This window comes from Eleutherodactylus coqui, chromosome 5, assembly GCF_035609145.1.
Source record: "Eleutherodactylus coqui strain aEleCoq1 chromosome 5, aEleCoq1.hap1, whole genome shotgun sequence".
NCBI lineage: Eukaryota > Metazoa > Chordata > Amphibia > Anura > Eleutherodactylidae > Eleutherodactylus > Eleutherodactylus coqui.
In genome coordinates this window covers 175,811,777-175,837,669 of record NC_089841.1, presented here as the reverse complement: position 1 = coordinate 175,837,669, position 25,893 = coordinate 175,811,777, and the positions used below count along the sequence as shown (strand labels likewise).

Below are 25,893 nucleotides of genomic sequence, written 5' to 3'. Positions count from 1 at the left end.
GTTCTCCATGTAATGCTGGGGCATGCCAGGGCCCACCGAGTGATTAACCGCTTTCTGCTTTGGCTAAAAGAGCTCTTCTATCTAGTGTAAAAGACCGACAGGGATGGAAACATTGTGTACAGCACCACATGGGAGACTATGTAAGACAGACCTCTTTGGTCTTCATCTCTCGCACTTGATTTGGTGTAGTTAATTGAACGAATTTTGAGCAATAATAGTTGCGTGTAAATGGACTTAACTCTCCCAACTCTTGCTGTTCTTTATAAATATCAAACGATGGCATATGAGAGATAATCGTGTGTAAATGCTGCCATCGTTTCCTGCTGAAGGATGGATTTTAAGCTCACCTTAAATCATCATTCAGCCGAAGAGTAGAGTCCCCTATAACGAGAGTCATTCGTACAGAACAGAATCACACTACTACTAAAAGGTAATTGTAATGTATTTACTCCGTTATGGGATACTTTATTTTTCTAGCATAAGTTTATGTACATTTATGCAGCAATATTTCTGTGCGGTTTTGCCTTTTTCACCTAAGCACATGCATCCACTTTATGACTAAGCTGTTCACATTACATTTCACCCTTGCATTGGAGAGGATTTTTTCTAAAAAGGTCCCCTGTAGAGTGATGGGAGGCAAATGGATGTGGGTCTGCAAGTTTCCTGGCACAAACCGAACGTAAAGACAGAAAAAAAACAAAAAAAAAACAAAAAAAAAAAAACAACACACACGACTCGAACAGAGCCTAAAAATTCTACACGTTTATTATTTTCATGTGGAATCCGGCTCTGCTGTGTGCAGTTTTTAACCATTATTCTTTTTAATAAGTTTGAAATTCTCATTATATATATATATATATATATATATATATATATATATATATATATAAATAATTTATTTTTTTATTTTTTTAAAGCCACCAAAAAAAAAAAAAAAAAAAACCCACACAACTCAGTTTCTATAACGCCTCATAATTCCCTGTAGACTTATAACATCTGGCCGCAGTGTTTTCACTAAAAACGCGCTGTGTGTGACCAAGGTTACCCTAAACATACTGAAATGTATTGAATTAGTTTGAATCATTACATTTTTCTGTTTTTTAAAACTCAAATACAATAAAAAAAAAAAATCTATCCTGCACTGGCTGCAATAGGCCACGCTCATAGTTTACAAGAATGTAGAACGTATTCTGCATAGAGATATATACAGAGCAGTACATAACAATACATGCTGTACCGCATAGATTCTATCCATAAAGAATACCATGGAGGAGTGAAAAGCAACAGCTTTCCTTGGATGTGATGCGAGTCTAAGTAAAGAGACTTGTGCCCTAACATGCATCTCATCGCTGCTTCGTCAGGGGAGGTCACTGTTTAATCTGAAATATCCATCACTAAAAAGTATTCTCCGTGACAATTAATACTACTACTATTACTGCACCCCAATTGGTTTGTTAATTAAAAACTCCAGTCTGCTACTTATCTTGCATCGGCAACTCGGTTCTAGTTTTCCAGTCTTATTTGCGCTCTACTAGAGGGTGGAAAACAATTCCCCAGAATGTGAAGGCAATCTGCTTTGTTTATTCCTAGACTGTGAAGTATCTGCTTGATCTAAAAGCAGTGAAAGTGTCCAGATTGTCCTCAATGCTTGGTTCTTCTCTTAGCCTCTACATGTGTTACATCAGCTCTTGGCTGGAGAAATACGGATGTGTTAACCACTTCCCACCCAGTCATATGCGTACAAACCACACCGCAGCTTTCTGTGGAAATTGACACCGATTCAGGAGATGCTCAGAGATGACAACCAGACTTTATCATCACTCCAGGACACTCCTTCTCTGCGCCCGATGGGAACTACAAGGCCCTTGTAAAGGATACAGTATTACATCAGACTTAAAATAAAAGGTTTATTTTTCATGTTATTGCTATGACCACCGAATATACAAGGATACATTCTCCTTTATACATAGACACATCTATATTCCCAAGTGCTAACACGACTGTTGGTTTACACAGTAGATATGGTAACCGGTAATAAACTGCTATACTGGAATTAGTTTGAGTTCTGTAAGCTGCTCCTTGAAAGAGCTGATCCGATCAAGTCAAACGGAAACATGTGCATAATCTGTACAATTTACAGTTACCCTTATCAGAAGTTTAGAAAGGATATGGAAGTGAAATACATTTTGCATATTTTACTTAAAAATATAAAACAACAAAACAGCCAAAAAATGAAATGTAAAAGGCACATACACAAATACATTCCCATAATCTAAATCCTATCCATTAAAGCCAACCTCTGCTGGGCTACTGTTCGTAGTTGTTGGCCATTATGTGCCAGGACATACATATACATCGGTCCCCACTCCATAAAGAAGGCAATTCTATCGAGCCGATATAAGGAAGCATATATGATGTGGTACAGTTTCCTTCCTTACAATGGGAGCCTATAGGTGTACGTTGATGGTATATGGTAGAAATCCTCCCAGCATATACCTCCACCAGACATGGCAAGACGCGGTGTGAAAAGTATCCTTCCAACATGTAGATGGAAAAATAAGCATCTTGCTCCATACTGCCTCCTACAGTATTAGGCACCAATATAAACTGAAATTGGAAGTGTCGAGGGTACAGAGATGGTGTGAAAAATTCCCTGCAGCATCTCTTAGTGAAATAAGGCACTCACGGATAACTCCATAGACGAAGTGGAGCTTACACATGTACATGAGGTATATAGTGTTCATCGAGTAGTAGAAAACAGCAGAGCTCACGCCGATCAGTCGAAGCGAGCTCACAGAAGGTTGGCTGATGATATTCTCAATTCTGGCACAATGTTCAGAACTTGATCGTAAGTAGGATCAACTATATGCAAATTTACAAGTTGCTTGTAGTGCAATGTTTAGAACAGAAGGGCTACTGTGCCCAAGCCCCCAGCTGCGATATAAGTGCAGGAGTGCCATGCTTTCCCAAAATATGGTTATGATGGACTCCATGAAGTAACCGCTGGTTATGCAAACTAAATTCAAAGACTTACTAATGATAGGGAAAACAAATCCAAACTAACCAGATGCCATGAAAAAGAAAAAGTGTCCCAAATGAGACAACAAATTAGCACATAACCAAAAATCAAAGCACTTGTTTATAAACTCAACATGTGCTATATAAGCAAACATTACAGCAGGTAAAGATCTGATCATTTCCAGTGATTACGAAGAAATATTCTTCAAAATATCTGATCAGTGTATTGCTTCATAGAGCATTCCGCTCCTTGGCACTGGATAGACTGCTGTAGCACCAGAGAGACAAAAGGTGCTCTTCATCGTCCGTACTCTTCCTCAAGATCTCATACCTCCAAGGAGTGCAGAGGAGACACGGATGCTCCATCACCAACGTCTTGTGTCTCTTACTGCTGCAGCAAGGCAGACTTCACCCTAGCTGTTCTGTTCCTCCCGCTCATGTAACAACTTAATCACACAGTCAGTGTCTTCTTCAGGCACCTATGTAGAAAGAAAGCAACGTGTATGACAAAGCTGTCTGGAAGAGAATGATTGCAGGGGGGGGGGGGGGGGGGGGGGTTGCACGGTTGGTCTTCAAACACTCAACCATATACCATAGTTTTTCAGACTATAGAATGCACCTCAGGTTTATAAAAGAGGAAAATATATTTCATACTAATTTAAATGTCTGAGGGTCTAACAAAGTAGAGGGGCTACCGTCAAATTTGGTGTTTTAGGTTAGAAAAGGGTGTAAACAGTGAACAATCAGCTCCTATAACATCTGGAGTGTCCATTCAACAATGGCGCAAGCAAAAAGAGTTCATATTATACACATGCACAGCACTGCTACACGGACATTATACATGTGCACAACACACAGCTCTGTAACATACATCCACAGCTCTGCTATATGCATGCATAAACAGCTCATACAGCTATGCTACATGCATGTATGTATGTATGTATGTATGTATGTATGTATGTATGTATGTATGTATGTATGTATACATATCTGCAGCTAGCATATTAAACACTGAATCCCCACATACAAGTGTGGTCACATGGTTAGGACATCCTCCCAAGTCTTGCTGCCACTGCAAGACCTTTTGATATTTGTACATACAAGGTAAGACAATAGAGGACAACCTGCACCCTGGGGAGATCCGCTAGTGATCTTGACACAGGGATTTGCTGGAGTGAGCTGTTCCTGTTCTACACTGATTGGGCAGGGAGAGGGAGGGCAGCCGTGGTATGTATGGCTGCAGTGTTCTCCTGTTGATCTGGCAGTGCGTTGTATCAGCACACTGCTGGATCATTAAGGCAGTGGTCAGGGGTCTCCGGATCTATCAAACCCCCCTGCTCTGGACGATAAGGTACGGACATTTTTAAGCAAACTTTTATCTAGCTGATAACTGCGTCTTATAGTCAGAAAAATACAGTAGTTGGGACGCAGGTTTATGACACCTCTGAGGAAGTGTTTGAGGTACAACACTGCACCCCTTTGAGAACAGGCCATAGAGAAAAATGTTCAATAGAAGAGAAATTTAGAGCAAGATAGACTTGTGCTCAGTGCAGGGTTTGCTAAAACTGCACGGAACTCCTTACTAAACCCAGTCAAAATGTAATAATTTCTGGGGGTGGGAAATAATGCATTCTAAATGCTGCCCAGGGCACCCCAGATAGGTCATGGTTACAAGGGGAAAGGGTTATGAAAAATACTACGCGGTCACAAGTTTTCATCAGAAACAGACCGATCTGAGCGCAGGCGTATGATACAATTAGATGCTGGTCTCAGCAATTTCAAAAGCATCAAAACAGGATTCATTTAAAAACATTATTTAACAGTGGTTGTCCTATCTAAACAGCCGCGTCCATGTGCACCCTAGAGGAACCCCTATGAACAGCAGCAGAAAGTCTCAGGAAAGTCTGGCCTCCCGTAGAGTCTACCTGTCATTGCACAAGGTCTGAGCTGCTGGACCCGTGTCTGCATTTAGAAAATACGTTTTCCTGAAGGGGCAATCACTAAGAAAGTGATGCAATTTAATAAACCAGCACATATTCATTTTTAGCACCATCAACTTACCAATGCATGGTCAAAATTAAAGGTGCTGATATAATAGGCAGATATATCTGCTGCAGCTAGGGGTCCCGCTATCTGTGCCACTATTCCACACTCATCTGCAAAAAAGTTAAAAAAAAAAAAAAAATGAAACAGTGCAAAAGTTACCACAGCCCTTACTACGTACAGTACATGACCAAAAGTAATGCATCACATACTCGTATAGATCAAAATATATCCCAGATTTATAATGACAACGTAAATTTCAACATACCCAGAAGGCGGAGCCAGATCAAAGTGTACAATGGGGTTGTCATCATTGCAAACAATAATATTGCACAACATCAGTATTACACACATTATAAATCAAAATAAACTTAATAGAATAATGTATAAAAACATAAAAGCATAATATGCAGCATCCATACAGAATTCATAAATTTAAATAACACTGAGAAGTGTTTACTGCTTGAAGATGCCCCCATTCTGGATTCGAAACACATTAACTATGTTGGAGAGTAAAGCTTGTTCCTTGTGTAGTAAGCCTGACCTGTGCCAACGTCCTCTGAGCAGGGCCTACCCACAGGTAGAGTTTTGCATGATTTATAGTATCATCCTGGTGCGAGTTCCAAGAAGAACTTTTCCCAGGGAGGACCAGAACCAGGCAAACAGCTCTACCACTGGGTCGGTATTATCAACCCCAATGGGATGTCATGTGGTGGTCTTCATTAGCACAACCAGACCAGGTGAGTGTATTACCCATCTGCTGTTTCACCCTTGTTCTCTTGGGTAATCTTGGATATACAACACAAGGTAGCACCCCTCATCTTCCTTTTTTGGAATCTCTCAATAACCCACACACTGACAGTGAGGTAATATACCATGTTATTCACAAACACCCATTTCCAGGATCTCTCTGTAAAGGCCCATTTACACAGAAAGAATTTCGGGCAATCTCGTCCCTGTGTGTACTCGTTCCCGTGCTGCTGCACAGGAGTGAGTATCGCTGGCTCGCTCACTGAGCAGCCAGCAGGTGGCCAGGATGGCTGGAGGAGATTTCACTCCTCGCTCTCCCCCACCTCTCTCCATTCACTTTACATAGGGGCCATTCAGTACTGAGCGGCTGCTGTTTACACTGAACGATCATTGTGTAACATGCAAAGTGCAAGCTGTGAAGAAAAAAAATAAATAAATAAAATTAAAACACCACACACCACCGCTCATGCTGCAAAAACCAAGCCCTCAGTGCTCTGTTGATTGGGAAATACAACTAGTTTTAAGATTCCAAGAGCCAAAAAACAAACAAGAAAAAAAAACCTATATAGGTTAGCTAGTTATTTATTCCACATGCCAAATGCTGTAAAAATGAAATCCAAAAGAAAAAAAAAAAAAAAGGGTGGAAATGTATTTTATCCAATCCCCCCCCCCCCCAAAAAAAATGAAGGAAAAGTAATACAATTCATTATATGCACCCCAAAATTATGCCATTAAAAAAAATACAACTTGCAAAAAACAAGACCTCATACAGCCATAAAAATAAAAAAAAAGGGTTATGGCTCTTGGAATGAAACCGTGGGGAAAAAAAAAAAAGAAAAAAATGAAATTGGTTGGCCATTAGGGCAAAGAATTGGCCAGTCACTAAGGGGTTAAATTACAGCTGGACAGAAATCTGTCTGGGATGATTTAGTGCACCCTGCACTGAGCAGGGAGTTGGACCGGATGACCTTGGAGGTCCCTTCCAACTCTACCATTCTAGGATTCCACTGCTAACTATCTGATCAATGTTCTGCTTATTGCCAATGGAAGCTGACAGTAATTTAGATCTGTAGAGCCGATCACCCTAAACGGTCTAGTTCTGTGGAACTCATCTGAGCTTCCATAAAGCAGTCACTTCATCTAACTCAGCAACACTACATAATAAGCAAGCAAACCTTTTGCAAAGTTGCTAAAATCCTTAGACGTTTGCAAAGCTTTTAGGCCGCTTTCACACGGCCAAGAAAATAGAGTGAGATGTGTGTGTTGCGGGATGCACAAGTGATTTTACTCCCGTATCGCAGCGCGGGGAAATAAATCGCGGTCTGTCCTACTTAATGCCAGGCCCATTGTTTTCAATAGAGCTGGTACAGCATCGCACAGCGTGTGATGTGTACGCGAGTGTGAGGCTTTGAAACCAATGGGAGACACTCTGCGTTCCTCTGTTGCAGTTGAAAGCCACATGGGAGGATTGCTACTTTCCTGAAGTGATGCGAGGTGGTTTTAACACAAACTCTTCACATCTGTGGGGACATCGCACATTCGTAAGAAAGATATTGGGACGAGTTTCACAGCCCGATATCCCCCTCACCCCTGTGAAATTAGCCGCAGTCAGGTGTGGAAAAAATGCTGCAAAGAAAGAAAGCTGTCAAAAATAGAATTGTTAATACTTTGCAGGATATTTTCCACACCTGCCTAAAACATTTGCACAGTACTGTATACCCCACCTCTGAAAAGGAAACGGTTAAAAATTGAAAGATGGTATCCATTTTTTTGGGGGGTAAACAATGACAAATAGCCAAATTCTTCCCCGTCTACCAGATCATACCATTGGAACTACACATTCATTACATAGAATGGACCTTGAAAAGTTCTTGGACTCGACTGATCATATCTATTCAATCTGGGTCATCACTTTTTGCACAGACAATATCTGCATTCAGTTTTCTTGTATCTGGCTTCCAACACCCACCCCCTCCCCCAACGTCTTCAGGATTTAAAAAAAATTAAAAAAACTCACCAAAGCCCAGGGGTTGCCCACCAATTCTCACCATGCGCCACAATTCCCCAGATGAACTTGTCAGAAGTAAGTCAGTGGGGAACCTGAAGGAAGTTGCAAAACATTTAAACTTCTGACCTCATTACACATGAGCATATAATCACACACACCATACAAGTTCAATGCAGATTGTATAGAGATAAAATGTTAAAATCACCACATCAAATAGTTTTCAGTTGTAATCTCATATGTAACAGTTCTAAGATAAAAAAAACCCCTCAATTAACCACATTCAATAGTGGAAATAGAACACAGCAGTAAGGAGGGGATGTTTGGAGCCCACTTTCTAAAGGTTTAAATAGGCCGCCTGCACACGAGCGGGTCGGATCCGGCAGCGAGAATTCTCGCCGCGGGACCCGACCCGAGAGCCTGCAGGGACGAGCGCGTACTCACCAGCGCCTGGCGGCCCCGGCTCTTTCATGTGCCGGCTGCCGCACAGCCGGCGCATGCGCAGACCGGAGCCGGCGGCCAGGTGAGTGCGTGCCCCGCACAAAAATAGGACATGCCGCGGTTTGTGTGCCGCGCGAGATTTCGCGCGGCCAAACCGCGGCCGTCTGCATAGGAGTGCGTATTGTAATGCACTCCTATGCAAACTTTCAGTGGCGGAAATCCCGCCGCGGGATATCCCGCCGCGGGATTTCCGCCCGTGTGCAGGGGGCCATAAGGAACATTAGATTTAAAGTGCGGCTTCCCACTACACTATAGGAAGAGGTAGTAGATTCTCAAACACTGAAGTATTTCAGAATCAACTTTCCAAGGAAGCAATGAGCATGCCTCCCACGGTTCATGTGGTCCATGGTTCAGGCAGCCTGAATCTGCTGACAGAGTCCCTTTAAATAGGTCAAAGATGACAGTCTCTTCGTTCACAGGATTCGTTGGGGGTCATGCACCATCAGAACGTTATGGCATATCCCAGCAACATGCCGTAACATTGGAAGTGGAGAATGCCCCTTAAAATTACTTTTTTTGCAGGCTCAATGACCTGCTCTTACCAAGAGAACCTGCCACCCCAAAGAGCTGGAAAACGGCAACCTGCTATTAGAGATTACATAGAAATACTTCCTAGGTAGATTCTACCGATCTCTAAACACCTTGTAGATATGCGAGTGTTACACAATATTATCTAAATTCCCAGTCAAGGCTTGTATAAAAAGTCTGACTTTGGCTTGAAGGAATGCTGCCTTTCAATAGTTGGCACTGTGGAGGATTTATTCCATCTCCCTTATTTGCATATTACCCAGAGGAGCGTGCATGGCCATTTGAGTCTCCTTACTTTGTTTATAGTTGCTCTCCCTAAGGAGAAAAGATAGCGTTTCTGACCCACAATATTATCTTTGTCACCAGATAAGCCAAATGGGTTCTAGTTCAGTTATAAAGGCCATTGTTCCTTCTTACAAGCTCTACAGGCCAATTATTGATATTTTTCCACCATAGCCCCTTGCAGCATATGTCCTACCACATGCATCGACATATTTAGCTATTACTTCTTGTTTCTATAATAAAAATGTATTGAACGAACAAGAAAAAACAAGACAAAAAACCCAACCACTTACTTTTTCTTTGTCTCTGTATCCATAACAATGGATATATATCCATCTATCAAGGAGAAGGCAAAAAAGCGAAAGGATTCACTATTTTCTGGAGCAACATCTTCCTGTGACCTATAACCAAATTGCAACATGTCTTAAAAACAGAACTTCCCACATGGAAATTTTCAATTGCTACTTTGATTCCTGTTTGAGGTTGGCAGTATATGCAACCGACTACTTCCTGTCCATTTATCCACTCTGGGCAGCGATGTAGTTCCTGTAGTAGCCCCTTATACGAGGGCTTCCTGTTCTCGGAAACATGAAACCAGGGCCGGATGCTGAAATCAGTTTCTACTGACACTTTCAATTCCTAAGAAAAATGTGTTTCTGGATGTATATGTGGTGCTCTGGTCTGTTTGACACATTTCTGACAATCAGTTTCATAACTTAGTATGCAGATAAATTGCAGCCAGAGTATTATTTAGCTGTGTACTCTATGAAGAGATCATACGACTTCATGCTCAACAAAAAACTGGATGACGTGGCATGCTACAGTCCTACGATAGCAAGTTTCAGGCACGGGACACTCTTTCTATGGCTATATTTATTTTAAGGGGAACAGAGCATCAGAAATTATATATATAGGGGGCGTGGCTTGACCGCTGCAGGAGATGGAGTCCTAATCCCGGAGCTCCGTCTCACCGGCACCTGCGGGGACCTGTCACAGCAAGCAGAAGCAGCCAAAATGGGGAAGACCGGCAAGGAGAAGGGAGGGGAAGCGCAGAGCACTCCCAGAGCCGCCCGGGGACAAGCTGACATGCAGCGCTACTTCAAGGAGCGGAGCGCCCGCTCACCTCGTCCCCTTTCTAAGATGGTGCCGGCTACAGACTCCGCAGCATCACACAGTAAGGAGGGGGAGGAGGGGGCTTCATCAGATGGAGAGGAGGGAGAGAGCGTGTCCAGGAGCTTTATGAGGGAATTATTCTCTCAGGCTCTGCATCCCCTGAAGGCAGACTTATTAGAAATTAAAGAAGATCTGAAAAGCATGGGCCGCAGGGTGGAGGAGCTGGAGTACACGGCGGCAGCCATTACGGTGCACGCTACTGACATGGAAAAAGCTATCAGAGAGCACCACAACCAGATCAATAAGTCTTTAATACTCCAGGAGGATATTGAAAATAGAAATAGACGGAATAATGTCCGTATAAAAGGGCTCCCGGAGTCGTGGGCAGCTGAAAGCTTAAACAAAGTGGCCAAAACCATCTTTAGTCAGCTCCTTGGTGAGGACAGAGCAGCAGCTATTTGTATTGAACGCACACACAGAGCGCTCAGACCGTTGCCCCCTGCATCTGACCCCCCGAGGGACGTAGTGTGCAAAATCCTCTCCTTTACGGACGCCAGTGACGTATTTAAAGCCGCAAGAGTCTCTAAGGACTTAAAGTATGGGGACGCGGCTATACAAATTTACCAGGATCTGGCCCCGTCCACCTTGGCCAAACGTCGCTTGCTGCGACCGTTATTGGAGGCGCTAAAAAACAAAGGGATAAAGTACGCATGGCTATTCCCTTTTGGTCTTGGAATAAATCACCAGGGCCGCAAAATAAACATCCGTACCCCTGAGGAGCTTCAGCAGTGTTGGCAGCTACTGAATATCGATCCCGTGGAAGTACCGAGCTGGATGCCGCTACCGGAGCTTCCAAGGTTCTCTGTGATGCCGACGCCAGAGACTTGGCTACCAGTTACAAGCCATAAGTCCCCTAGGGGCAAGAAAAAGAAATCAAGGGAAGATCTGGATAAGTTGGACACCTGAGCTCCTTAAAGGAAGGATATGTTCCCTGTGTTTGTTATTGCGAGTCTGTTGCTCGCCTATATCCTGCGTCTGAGCCTTACGAGGCATCCACCTCAGGAAGAGTTTAACATGGGAGCTCGTTGAAAGACTATCCAGTTCCCCTCGGAGATGTGGTTGCCGGGTCCGGGCGGTAAGACGACGACGTTGTCAGAGTCCGGAAGCTGAGTCCCATATTAGAGACTGAGGGTGACCCCCACCCAACTTTCTTGTTCGCACGTTTATAGATCTAGCAGTGTAACAGCTTAGCGAATAAGATGAAGATAATAATAATAGTAGTGTTTACTATTGCGAGAATTGCATATTGTTATCCGTCTGTACTAGATTTATCGTAACAACTGTTTCCCCAACGAGACAGGTTCCCCGACCGTGCCTGTCAGGTCAAGCCAACTACCTATAGCCTTAGAACAGGTCTTGCCACGGCAACACCTAGTTGGCTCGCCCCCAAGAGAGGGCTCTGATTTATATCAGACCCTCTGGCTGAACTATCCAGCCTAGTTAATTGCAACTTTATTTGATATTTCAAGTAATTTTCTAAGCTTTATTGTTTGTATCGCTCTTTTTATTTTTTGTGTATCACATCCCCCTCATACCTTCGGCTTTCCCCTCCCCTTCCTCCTTCCCCCCTCCTATCCCCAAAGGAAGATACCTGTGCATAACTAATTGTTTTTTCATTGTTCACCTTAAGTAATCTTTAATGGACGACCTTCGATTCACTTCGTTCAATGTCCGGGGTCTCAACGCGCCGGCGAAGCGACATAACATCGCCCAGCTCCTCAGGAGATACGGTTCGAAAATAGTACTTCTTCTGGAGACGCATTTCAAGGGGGACAGGTGTTTCGCGCTGCAAGGTAAGACATTCCCCCAGCACTTCCACAGTTCACACACACCACATCAGCATCCAGAGGGGTGTCAACTTTATTCCACAAATCCGTCAACTTTGTGTGCGACTCACAGTATACAGACGGTGATGGTAGAGTCCTGTATCTAAAAGGCTCCATCAATGGCCTGCGAGTCACGGTGGCCAACCTATATGCACCAAATACTGACCAGGTAACGTGGCTGGTAGCACAGCTGGAAGTTCTAAAAAATTTTGCAACAGGACAGATAATCCTTGGAGGAGATCTGAACCTCACCTTGAATCCTCTCTTGGACTCCTCCACCTGTCGTTCCCATATCTCTCAGCGTAAACTGAAGAAACTGATTAAAAAACTACAAGAGCTGGAATTGATAGACGCCTGGCGCCTATTATACCCAATAGACAAGGATTATTCCTTCTTCTCACAGGTGCACAGTACCTTTCAAAGACTGGACTACCTGATGATTTCCTCTAGTCTCCTCACATCGCTGAAGGGGGCAAAAATAGATACAGCCACCATCTCAGATCACGCACCAATACATATAACTTTACAGCCTGCACACCAGCGTCCTAGGGAATGGAGATGGAGGCTGAACGCCTCCTTATTAGATAATAAGGAAGATACATCTGCCCTTTCCGCCCTAATTGAGGAGTACTTCCAGATCAACTCCCAAGGAGAAGTGAGTGTCCCTATGGTGTGGGAGGCCCATAAGGCTTATGTCAGAGGGTTATTAATAGCACTAGGCTCCAGGGTCAAGAAGAAAGCCCAGAAAGAAATTGACGATAAGCTTATACAGATCGCCAAACTAGAGCAAAAAGCTAAACTCTCCCAAACACAGTCGGCATTAAGTCAACTAACGGAATTGAGGAAAGACCTCCGGTTATGCCTCAATGCTAAATTCAATAAAAAGCATCTTTACTGGAGACACACTGTGTACATCCAAGGCAATAAGGGGAGTAAGCTCACCTCGGCACTAATTAAAAAGGCTCGGGCTAAAAATACAATTTCTTCTATAAAAGATAGGACGGGGAAAATGGTCACCTCCACTACAGAGATCGCCAAAGAGTTTCAACTCTTTTATGCAGATTTATACAATCTCCAACCTCATTACCCCACCGACGACCCATCCAAATCAAAAAATATAATTGATACCTTCTTGCAGCGGTTACCCCTGCCAAAACTAACGGATGAGGAAGCCCTCTCCCTATTATCACCCGTAACACAGGATGAGATTAAAAATTTAATAGCTGCATCCCCCCCCAATAAAAGTCCTGGCCCCGACGGTCTGTCCTTGCCTTATTATAAAACTTTCCAACTAACACTAATTCCCAGATTGACCTCCTTATTTAATGCTCTTCTGGCGGGAGCTTCTCTTCCCAGACAGGCACAAGAGGCCGTGATAACTCTAATTCATAAAGAAAATAAAGACCCGGCCCTCTGCAGCAGCTACAGGCCCATATCCCTAATCAACCTGGACGTCAAGCTATGGGCGAAATTACTAGCGGAGAGATTGTCCAAATTTATCCCCAAGTTAATTGATGCAGAACAGGTGGGGTTCGTGAGAGGAAGGGAGGGCAGGGATAACTGCCGAAGGCTCCTGCATGCGGTAAATTACGCCCAACTCCACAATATCCCTCTGGCCCTCATAGGAACGGACGCCGAAAAGGCGTTTGACCGGGTTGACTGGGGATACATGAGGTCTACGCTGCTGCACTACAATATCCCGCCAGAGTTCGTATTAGCTATTTTCTCCCTTTATGCCTGCCCTTACGCCAGATTGAAGGTGAACGACTCCTTATCTCCGGCATTTGACATCAAAAATGGAACAAGGCAGGGCTGCCCTCTGTCCCCCTCTCTCTTTATCTTGGCCCTGGAGCCTCTGTTGCTACAAGTAAGACAGGACCCCAACATAACGGGCTTGACCATTGGAAACGTACTACTCTCTGCGGCGGCTTTTGCAGATGATGTCGTTTTCCTAGTTACAAAACCAGAAACGGGCCTTCCTAGACTTGTGGATCTTCTGAAGGAGTTTGGTAAACTCTCAAACTTTAAGATCAACTTTGAGAAATCCACAGCCCTCAACATCTCTATTCCCTACTCAAGGTACGTGGTGTGCAAGGATGCCTCCCCCTTTACATGGTCTGAGACATCTTTAGACTATCTGGGTATCAAGATTCCCAAGAAGCTCAAAAACCTATATAAGGCCAATTTTGTTCCTCTCCTAGACCGGGTCAAAACGCTACTAACAAATTATGATATACCGTTCATATCCTGGTTTGGCAGGAGGAACATATTGAAATCTTATATTTTGCCAACAATCCTGTATAGGATTAGGATGATACCTATCTACCTCCCACCTAGTTTATTCAGAACACTACGTTCGATGTTTACGAACTATGTGTGGAGACAGAAGAGGCCGAGGCTGGCTTATAGCCTAATGATTAGAAGAAGACGTGAGGGTGGCATGGACCTCCCGAATGTCCAAGATTATTACAGGGCCTCGCAGCTAGGCTATTGGATGGACTTAGTACAACCTAAAAGGGATGGCCTTTTACCCAAATTAGCCACAGCCCATAGCATCAGTGGATCCCAAGCGGATCTATGGTACCCTAAAAGGAGCAGTTACAGATCCGGAGATTTTAATCTCCTCTTGAGAGGCCCCTGTGAGGTATGGGATGGCTTAAGAGCAATCTTAGCACCTACCCCCTCCCCGGTTTCTCCTCTGAACCTCATTTATAGACTGATGGATCTATCATTAGACCCAGTCTCCTCCGCGGTCTGGACGAAATTCAAAGAACTCACAATAGGAGACCTACAGACCCTAGCACATTTATCGGCTCGAGAAATATTAATCTCTCTGCTCCCGGAGTGGAACCCTTCCTTTCTTCTTAGAGCTACAGTCGAAATAGTTCTGAAAGAATTTATTAGGATACATAGATCGACCAGACCGCGGACCCCATTTGAGCGCTCTCTAATGGAATCCGGTTCAAAAACTAGAAAAATCTCCAACATTCGTCGACAATTTATTGCACCACATCCCACAGCTAAACCAGCGTTCCTAGTATCCTGGGAAAAAGAACTGGGCATATCATTGTCACAGGAAGATGTTGACAACATCCTCTATACCTCATATGGGCTCTCTCCATGCGCTCTGGCTCAGGAATCGCATTATAAATTATTGATAAGATGGTACAGGACTCCCCAGTGGTTGCGTGCGTATGGGTTGGCAGACCACGATAGATGCTGGAGGTGCAATGACAAAACAGGTTCATATTTGCATATTTGGTGGACGTGCGAGAAGTTGACACCTTTCTGGAGGGGGGTAGTGGAAGTGCTGGAAAAGATTAAACAGAATTTCTGCCTCACTCCAGAAATAATGTTTTTATGGAAGACGTCCTCCGCGTTCCATCCGCGTAGGGATACGTTAATAGCACATCTAGTTGACGCAGCAAAGGCGCTGATCCCATTGCATTGGCGGTGCGAGAAACCTCCCTCCCTTTCTTAATGGAAGGAAAAAGTCGACATGATCTATAATCTGGAGGAGCTGGCGAGTTGGCAAAACAATTCGTATGACAAATTTTTGGAAATCTGGTTTCCGTGGCGCGATTTGAGACTCCTGGACGCATTGGCAGCAGTGAACTGAACCAACAAGGTATCACTTTCCGTACTCCCCTATCCCTCTCCCCGCCCTTGTTTCCCCTTCAACTACCCCACCACCTCTTCCTTATTTTTAATGCTATCCTGCTCTGTTCGAGATGTGAACGAGGGCCTCCCGCCTCCATTTGCTGTCATCCTTGCCTAGAACAGAAAAGGGGACGTGCTAATTGGCGGTTCCCTAACTGGGTCGATTGAATGGATGGCGAGTGTAGGAGAGCGAGACGCCCTGCACTTTATATCATATGTTTGTACTTTACTCAGCAGTATCAGAGTTTACATGTATATGTTCCCCCCTTTGTTTTATGTATACAAAAATGTGAATAAAAATTGATTTGAAAAAAAAAAAAAAAAAAAAGAAATATATATATATATATATATATATATATATATATATATATATATATACACATATACATATACATACATACACTTTTGTGTTAAACATATTTAAGAATTGTTGGTGATTTTCTTTTTAGCTTTAGGTCACAATCTGCATAAAAAAAAAAAAAAAAAAGATACATATCCTATAGTCCTGCACTTTTCACACTGACCACAGAGCCTGATAAAATGATAATCATTCAGTGCAAAAAAATAAAAAATTTGCTCACTTGTCGTTCATGGCTTCAGCTAAATTTTCAGTCAGCTTAAAAAAAACAAAAAAAACCCACACTCGTTGCTCGCTTGCTTGTCATTCCGTGTAAATGCTCCTCGCTCAGCGCTTCCCATATGAGGTGAAGTGCTGAGCGAGAAGCTGAGGAGAAGCCCATGATCCAGCTGGAAGTCTGTGTAAACGCTCTGCACGAGCGCTGACACGTAGCGGTGACACCAGCGCTGACACGTAGCGGTGACACCAGCGCTCGTGCAGTTGTTTGAAAGCCTGTCGGCTCGTGTTAATCGGAAGCAAACGTCTGAACAAATTAGATACTTGAAGCAAACTTCCAGCAGACAGGAAATCAACAATAAGTGAATGTAAGCATGCCAGCGATAATCATAGGTCAATCCATATAAAGGGCAGACTAGATGGACCAGGTGGTCGCTTTCTGTTGTCAATTTTCTATATAAAAGTCAATGAAAGTAAAGCAAACAAGGTGTTCTGGTACTTCCACCCTCCTGAGGGCCACTGCAGTTGGGTCCAGAACAGGAGATATATCTGCAGGACCCGAGCCTACCATAAAAAGGTGTGAGATGGGAAAACCTTCTGAGTCCTCTAAATTGTGAGGTGGAGCCTCCATCGATCAGATTGGTTTTTCCACCACATCCCATGGGATGTTCAATTGGATTAAAATCTGGGAAAGATGGAGGTAAAGGCAACACCTTGAAGGCCGTCATGTTCTTCAAGCCACGTTTTTTTGCATTGTGGAAGGCGTATTTTTCCTGCTGTAATAGCAGAGGCCTCTTTCAAGCTACTACTGCCACTAAGAGGTGTGCTTTGTACAATGGTTTAGGTAGGTGGTACACAGAGGATGCCCAAAGCATCACACAGCTTCTGCCAGCTTGCCTTCTTTCCACACTGTATCATGGTGCCACCTCCTTCCCAAGAGATGCACATGCACCCAGCCATTCATCACACCAGGCCATCTTTTTCTATAGCTCCATAGTCCAATTCTGATCCTCACATGTCCATTGTAGGTGGACAGGGGGCAGCATGGAAACTCTAAAGTCCCATAGGCAGCAAGCTGTGATGTACTGTGTGATTGCATACCTTTCTATCATAGCCAGTGGGAACTTTCTTAGCAACAGTAGCTCACCCGTGGGACTGGACCAGATGTGCTTGGCGAGAAACCGCTAGCCTATCAATGTGCCCTGGCCCCCATGTCACCAATTGTCCTTTTTTGCACCACGTTTGTATAGGTTCAAGTCACAGCATATTGGGATGACCACACAATACCTGCCATTTTGGAGATACTCTCGCCACTCTCAAGCCTTCCCAATTTGGACCTTGTCAAAGTTGCTCAGATGCTTACAATTTTCCCCACTTTCAAATCATCAAATTCAACAACTGACTGTTCACTTGCTGCCCACTATATCCCCCACCTTGATCAGTGGCATTGCAACAAGTAACGTGCGCTTTACTTCAAAAGTGGTTTTTAGTGTGGTGACTGATCGGCGTCTACCTCATATAGGAGAATGTGCCCACTAACCGTATTAGAGGTCACCACGGTGTTGCCTATACTTGGTTTAGATCCCCGAGAGAGAAATGATATGCTTCTAAACAGAGAGAAATGGTTATTGTATAGATTTCTGTTTACTTACGTATGGGAGTAGAACAGCACATCCAACAGAATGGTGGAAATGGATGGCAGGGTGTCACGATCCAAAGTCAAAATGCAAAACTTGTTTGCAGGACTTTGCACAGGATGTAGGGTCAAATTAAACACTATGGAAAAAAAAAGCTGGTTAAAAGAAAAAAACACTGCACCACTATATACCCCGTTTCCCAGAAAATAAGACATACCCTGAAAATAAGACATAGCATGATTTTCCAGAATTTGAGGATGCAAAATGATTTTTCAGGCTTTTTGAGGATGCTTGAAATATAAGCCCTACTCCAAAATTAAGCCCTGCTAACAGTTAATTAAAAAAGTCAATTTAAATAGTGTCCAGGCAGCTATACATGTAAAAAAGTTAAACCTTTTTGAACAAAAATTAATATAAGACACTGTCTTATTTTTGGGGAAACACGGGTAGTATTTTAGTCATGTAAAAAAAAAAAAAAAAAGGAAATACAAACTGAAATATCATGATTTCATCTCTATTCAAATAGTATATAAAAGAGCTTCAGTCAGATGACATTATCTTACTACCTTCTGGTTAAGAAGGATTCATAGTAGATGAAGCTGTCCAGGGACTGATGTTACAACATAGCCTCAAACCACAGTATTTCCCACAAAATGCTTTACAATTGCCATCAGGATCTCTGTTTTTAGTTGTAGTTCCAGAAGACATTTCACTGTATCTCTGCCTCGTCTGCCCAGACATTCTGGCGTTTGCCTCTATGTACATAGGCAACTTTAATCCTACTTGATCATCTTTCTAAACAGGACAGGTTTCCTTCTGGCACACTTCCCATGTAGACCAAATGAGTGCAGCTTCTTCCTAATGGCTGCTGTCACACACTGCAAGTTACACCGAATCCAGACTGAAAATGCATTATGAAATCTGCAGCTAAAGACTATATCAAAGCACTCACTGACATGAATGAAACCCATGCCAACAGCCTGCAGCGTTCTGCAACAGACAGGCCATGCTATGGACTGGAAATTCCACCACAAATTGGGAATCCTCTGAGAATGTATCCTGCTGTGAGCAAATGGTTTCTGGTAAACCCCATTCACTTACATTGTGCTGTACTTGGTTGGAGTTTCAGGGCAGGTTCAGCAACCAGTATGACGTGTGACCGTAGCCTTTGTCCCATGAGGAAAGTCTGGAGTTTTTAGCAAACTTTCCGCAGCATCTTGTGTTCTGCTCTTGGGCTGAACAAACGGAGGTACATTTATTAAGCAATTATGCCAGAATGCCACCGTAGAAAGTCGCATATTTTTGTACATGCCTTGCTTGCACAAAGATTGTGACTTTTCTCCCTTCTGTGATGCCCAGTGTAGGGCTTTTGGTAAGCGGGGCTCGCCCCTGCCCTGGACCGACAGATGTATGTACAACCTTTGCCAGAAACTGGTGTAAATTATGCACCTGGTTGGGACCTCTAGTACATTTCAGCGAAGGCGCATGTAGTCGTCACATGCGCCTCTTCACATATTCATGCACTGGGGGAAATCTTAATAAGCCTATTGGAAGAAAGGCTTGCCTTAATACATTTTTTCCCCACTGTTGCGGCCTAGATAAGATGGCAGTGGACTGAAATCTTCTCCATGATCTGTCATAAAGTGGAATAATTTCGAAACAAGTGGACAATCTTTCTAAAGCCCTTGAATGAGTAAATCGCTCGTTTGTAGGCTGATCAATGACTTTCAGAAAGTATAAAAATGCTTGCCGATAGGCTGTGTATCTCCCTACATCAACGGAAATGTACAGATGGCGTATGGGGATGAGCAATCAGAACTACAATAGTTCAGCCCAATAAGCAGATTCTCAGGTTGTCTAACAGCAAATTAAATGAGCGCTGATCAACATGCATGTCGATCAGCACTCTTCACATCGAGCTGAGAATTCATGAGGTATAATGGGCTAAGGGTGTATTTACACAGGCTTTTCCTTTAGTACCTTGAAGGTTTTTGGCATTATTTTTGTAATCATGTCAAAATCGTGGTCATTAAAAAAAAAAAAAAAAAAGGATTTTGTTGTGATCCTAAAAATGGCAACAATTTCTAACACAGAATTCTAAGAATGTGTTACATTTCCGCCAGCTGTAACAGATGCAAGAGAACCTGCTGAAGTACTGAACAGAATTGGTCTGGAACTCCCCCCTGTGGAGAAGTGTTGAAACTACAGCACGATAGGGAAGCTGTAACTGTACATATGCAGAGTGTCACTGCTATAGAAGAGAAATACAGTGCCAAAATTACTTAAAGGGGTTGTCCCGCGAAAGCAAGTGGGGTTATACACTTCTGTATGGCCATATTAATGCACTTTGTAATGTACATTGTGCATTAATTATGAGCCATACAGAAGTTATCAGAAGTTATTCACTTACCTGTTCCGTTGCTGGCGTCCTCGTCTCCATGGTGCCGTCTAATTTTCAGCGTCTAATCGCCGGATTAGACGCGTTGCGCAGTCCGGTCTTTTCTGAATGGGGCCGCTCGTGCCGGAGAGCGGCTCCTGGTAGCTCCGCCCCGTCACGTGCCGATTCCAGCCAATCAGGAGGCTGGAATCGGCAATGGACCGCACAGAAGCCCTGCGGTCCACCGAGGGAGAAGATCCCGGCGGCCATCTTCACCAGGTAAGTAAGAAGTCACCGGAGCGCGGGGATTCAGGTAAGCACTGTCCAGTTTTCTTTTTTAACCCCTGCATTGGGTTTGTCTCGCGCCGAACGGGGGGGGGGGGGGGGGGGCTGTTGAAAAAAAAAAAAAAAACCTTTCGGCGCGGGACAACCCCTTTAAGGCCTCCCTCACACAGGGTGTTTGCAGCAACGCAGCGTTTTTCAACGCTGCGTTACTGCAGATTCCGCCCCATTTCAGCAGCGCTGGCATACTTTATGCCAGCATTTTCAGCTCGGCTGAAAACACAGCCAAGAATGCTGAAAAGAAAAAAAAAAAAAAAAAGTAATACTCACCTAGCCGCTGCAGTCCGGGTCACGGCCGCTGGTCTCTGCTGCTGATCCGGGCTTCCCCTGCATTCACAAGTCTATTGCCGGAGGCCAGGTTTCAGAACCCGGCCTCCAGCAATAGAGTGCTGTGATTGGTTGTCGGTGCTTGCTCGATGCCCAATCACAGCCCTTCGTTGACTGTCTCAGCCAATCAGAGCTTGCCAGCGCTGATTGGCTGAGACAGTCAATGAAGGGCTGTGATTGGGCATCGAGCAAGCACCGACAACCAATCACAGCACTCTATTGCTGGAGGCCGGGTTCTGAAACCTGGCCTCCGGCAATAGACTTGTGAATGCAGGGGAAGCCCGGATAACTTTCTTTTTTTCTGTCTACCTAGCTGGGGCAGATTTTCGGGGTAGGGCTTCTATTGCAAGCCCTCACCCCGAAAATCAGCGAGCGGTTAACGCTGCCCAAAACGCGGCACCAAGTGTTGCCGCGTTTTCAGCAGTGCTAAAACCGCTGCCCATTCATTTCAATGGGCAACGCAGGGCTGAAAACACCCCAAAATAAAACTTGCATCGCTGTCAAGGCGCAGCGTTTGGAGGTGCTGCGTTTTCAGCCCTGTGTGAGCAGCCCCATTAAAATGAATTAGAGTGTTGTACAGCGTTTAGCGCTGGGCTGAAAAGGCAGTGCTAAACGCTGTATAAGACGCCCTGTGTGAGGGAGGCCTAATATTTTCTTTAAAAAAAAAAAAAGGATATACACACATGCACATATGCAGTCAGCTTATTTGGGTTTAAGGAAATGCAAACCAATCAATGAAAACAAAAAAGAGAAAAATTAAAGCTTTTATTTTAGTTTTTAAATGGACAAGCCCTTATAAAGTTCTTAACATGAATTATAGGCCTTTTTTTTAAAAATTGGCCTTATAAATAATGTAACACACTAGAGATTGTGCAGAAGACCTGCATCATTCATTCCTATGACGGCACGCATACAGATCTATACTCTACTTATTTACCCCCAAAGGAAAATACATTTTATGCTACCATCTGCTATAGAGAATTCTCAATCTATTAGGCCTCATGTCCACGGGGAAAATCAGATCCACTGCAGATTCTACATGGAGAATCTGCAGCGGGTCCCTCCTGCCCCGCGGACATGAGCGCTGAAAATAGAAATTTAAAAGCATTTACCTATCCGTAGCGGGCGGCGAAGGTCAGCTGTTCCTCACGGCCGGATCTTCATTTTTGGCCGGCGGATGAATTCCTGACGCCGGCGGCACGTCGCCGGCACGTCGTCGACGTGCCGCACGCATGCGCCGGGCACATCCGCCGAGCCGAAGCAAGGGAGATGCGGCCGTGAGGAAGAGCAGAGCTTCGCGGCCCGCTGCGGGTGAGTAAATGCTTTTAATTCCTATTTTAGGTCTCCCGCGGATCCGGACGGCTTCCATAGGCTTCAATAGAAGCCCGCGGGAGCCGTCCCCGCGGGAGACCCGCATGAAAATGGAGCATGGTCCAGATTTTTTCATGCTCCATTTTTTTTTAAATGCCTTTTATTGACGATCCGCGGGTATTTATCTACCCGCGGGTGGTCAATGCATCCCTATGGGGTGCGGATCCGCGCGCGGGAGATCCGCTGCGGATTTTAAATCACATTTTGCCCGTGGACATGAGCCCTTACTCTAGTTGCTAGCCTTTAAACTCTTTTTCCTATATCCTATTCTAAAGACAGAATGAATCCTGTAAAATCTATGTACCATTATGTATCTTGTATTAACGTTGCAACATCTTTGAATAAAACAAAGTTAAAAAAAATAAGTTTGTAGACAAGTCACTTACAGTTTCTGGCTTTCAAGCCATTCGTAGTCTCCCCGAAGCTCAAGCGAACCAACTCTCCATTTTCTTCTTTGTAAATTGTAAGTTCTCCCAAGAGAGTTTGGAAAACTACAGGCAAGTCATCCTCCCGCACCTATAACAAGGAGGCAAACAACATCCTATAATGGGTGTAATATGTACCAAAACAAGACATGCTGCGTTTCTTTACATGGCCCTTTAGCACTACATATTACACAACAGACATATACTCATGTGAGCTCTTAACTGGGAGTGACTTCTTCAACCAAACTATGCAGACCCATCTAAAACACAAGCCACAGTCCCCATGGTTCTTGCATGCCAATTTCTCTTTGTTTTAATGGATTCTAGCCTGTTATCTCGCTGCTGACAACACTGTAATCTGCCGGACCACCAATACCTCCAGATGAAAAGTCATGAAATTTGTATCTGGACACAGGGGTATTTTAAACCAATTCTAATCTTGCTGCCCTCTGCATGCACTGTGAATAGAACACTGTCCAAGAGGCATTTCTTGTAGGCAAGGGGAATACTAAAAGGATTTTTTCTTTATATGGTAATAAGAAAACTGGCTTTGATTCTAGACTGTAAAGAGATGAATTAACATCTGCAGAAGATAAGAGAAGTTAGAGCCAAAGAACAACAGGGGATTAAATGTAAGAAGGTCTATAAAACAAGTCAATGTCACCAATTACCCTGAAATTACATGGCAAGTATCACTGTACATGCGCTAAATGGGAAAATGCACCATTGAAAAATAAAGCTCTGCACTGAAGAATGTCACAACCATCTGTCCATAGTTGAGTGAAGTCACACAGGCGCCACAATTAAGATGAAACCACCATGTTCTTTCAAAGAAAAGAGCAAAAAATAGAGCCCCATTTCCCTCGTCGTCAGGGTGCACCATGCAGAAAGCTACCGAGGACTCTAAAAACAGTATGTTAAGACAGTGCAAGAGAGACTTTTGGGATATTTTCCCATGTCCAGAAACTCCACTGAAGAACATTACAGTCAATACCTCCCTAGCCAGAAGTGGCTGATAGCAGGAAACAATAGCCTGCATTCAACTGGGTCCCAAATATGTGCATAATCTGGCCAAGAAAAATCTAATATTAAAATGCGCTTATCTTACAGTTCTCCAATATAGTCTGGCAGGGAAAATTATCATCAAGGTTTGAGGTTTTCATTTTATTTGCTGCTAATTAGAACCAAATTATCAATCAGCCACAAATCATCTGAGTATATTCAGGGGTGCTCACTACTGCTTCAATGGTTGTTTAGTGAACAATCTAATGTGTAATAGGGAATAATCAGCAGTGTTGATCACCACTATATTAAATAAAGAAATGCTGGTCCTATTAAATATATGTGCATCCTCATGCCAAACCCGGGAATGGATGTTCTTCTTCAGTCAGCTACTACTGTTTCCACTGCACCTAAAGTGATCTACTAGAGTCAGAAAGGAGCATCCCAGATGGATCAGCGGGAAGTTCAGCCACCAGGGAAGAGAGCGTTGACGCTGCCAAGGTAGACAGATTTCTTGATATAGAGACACAGTCTGCGGATGTCCCACAATAAGTCACTGGACACTCCGGGTGTGAAACTGGCCAAAACAGAAATCGCTGTTAGAAAGGATAAGGCCATTAGCCCCAGTATCTTCATGCAGTAACCTAAAAGTCACAGGAGTCTGAGATTGCAGGAAACACACCGGCACCTGACGATGTACTCTATGGAAGAGCTTGAAATAAATGCTTAGCCCATTCAGTAGAGGCTCTTCTGACCCAGGTAGAGGTATAAACCAGTTGAAGGACCGAACATACTGCCCAAAAGGAAATGGAGGCTAGTTATTTTGGCCCATACATTCTGAAAGATGAGGTGTCAGCCATAGGTAGGGTGGTACGTTTTGACAAACTGTACACAGAGTTTTGATACTGATGAAAACTCCCACCTAACCAAGTCCTCTGGAAAGTGGTATGACATTCAAATGCTTTGGTGAAGCGATTGTCGAGAAGGTTCCATACCCTAGCTAAAAGTGTCTCAAACTCTGTAAGGGAAGGGAAGACCTTTGGACGTCTGAAGGTAAAGGCTTCCATGGATGAAGCAGGTGTTTGATCCTTCACTGCTGCAATCAGGCTATTGACCAGAGGAAAGCTTAGAGACACGTGCCTCATCCAGGTCAGAACCCGAGTGAGACTCAAAGTTCGCCTTCGGAGTGACTTTAGTCTCTAGGAGGAGAGCTCCAATCACGTCCCCGCAGGAACTGGGAGGGAATGCCAATGCAGGGGAACTGGAAGATTGTCTTGAGCAATGAGGCGTAGCCTGCTTCTGTGATCTACCACGGGACGGGTCATTTGTGGCAAATTCATTATTGCTAGACATCCTTGGAGGTAGTCGACAGATTGGAGCACACTATGAAGACGGTGGATACCTTAGGACGGTCCGCTATCACCCGAGGAGGAGGAGCATGCCCATTCCAGTTCAGGAGATGGTGGTTGGATGGGAGGGGTGCCTGTAGGCGGTTCACAGGTCACCCGAGTCGATGGAAGACAGTTAGGGTATAATGGCTCAAACTGTCTACATGGAAATTAGGTATTGCAGTGAGTGCTCGCAAAATGCAGGGCTCTAGCTGGGCAGTGCTTACCCAGTCCAGAGCTGGTCTGGAAATGCCAACATAGAAAAAGATACACATGCATGTACACACACCTCGAAGTGATGTATTATAAAAGGTTAAGGAATCATGAAGTATTGTACAAGAAGCTGGACTGCTTAGCAATCACGGCCCCAAGAGAATTCGAAGGAAAATCAAGCTAAATATGGCCAAACAAACACCAGATAAGATTTCAGGATGTTGATGTGTAACAGCTGTGTATAAAATTAGTGAACAATGCCGAACACAATTACATGTTCTACAAGATCCCATCCATAGTGACCACCAGGAGCGGGAGTCTGGGCTCTGAGGGAGCACCCTCACACAAGTAACAGATTAGGGATACATCTGTACTTTATTTCTCACTACTAAAAAAATTCTCAGAAAGTGCTTTCTATAAGACGACCTTTAATAGCTTGAGCATCTTCTTC

At 43.9% G+C, this 25,893-nt stretch overlaps 1 protein-coding gene across 1 annotated transcript in view; it reads right to left on the bottom strand.

Moving 5' to 3' along the window:
• Positions 1 to 1,887: 1,887 nt before the first annotated feature.
• Positions 1,888 to 25,893, bottom strand: part of CASTOR1 (cytosolic arginine sensor for mTORC1 subunit 1) — a 37,307-nt gene continuing 13,301 nt past the window's right edge. Inside the window, exons 4-9 of the mRNA XM_066603778.1 lie at positions 22,801 to 22,930; positions 18,013 to 18,136; positions 9,421 to 9,528; positions 7,829 to 7,911; positions 5,080 to 5,174; positions 1,888 to 3,497 (exon numbers count right to left, since the gene is read on the bottom strand). Coding sequence (XP_066459875.1) covers positions 3,432 to 3,497; positions 5,080 to 5,174; positions 7,829 to 7,911; positions 9,421 to 9,528; positions 18,013 to 18,136; positions 22,801 to 22,930 — 606 coding nt within the window. The 3' untranslated portion in view covers positions 1,888 to 3,431. The remainder of the gene's footprint in view (positions 3,498 to 5,079; positions 5,175 to 7,828; positions 7,912 to 9,420; positions 9,529 to 18,012; positions 18,137 to 22,800; positions 22,931 to 25,893) is intronic.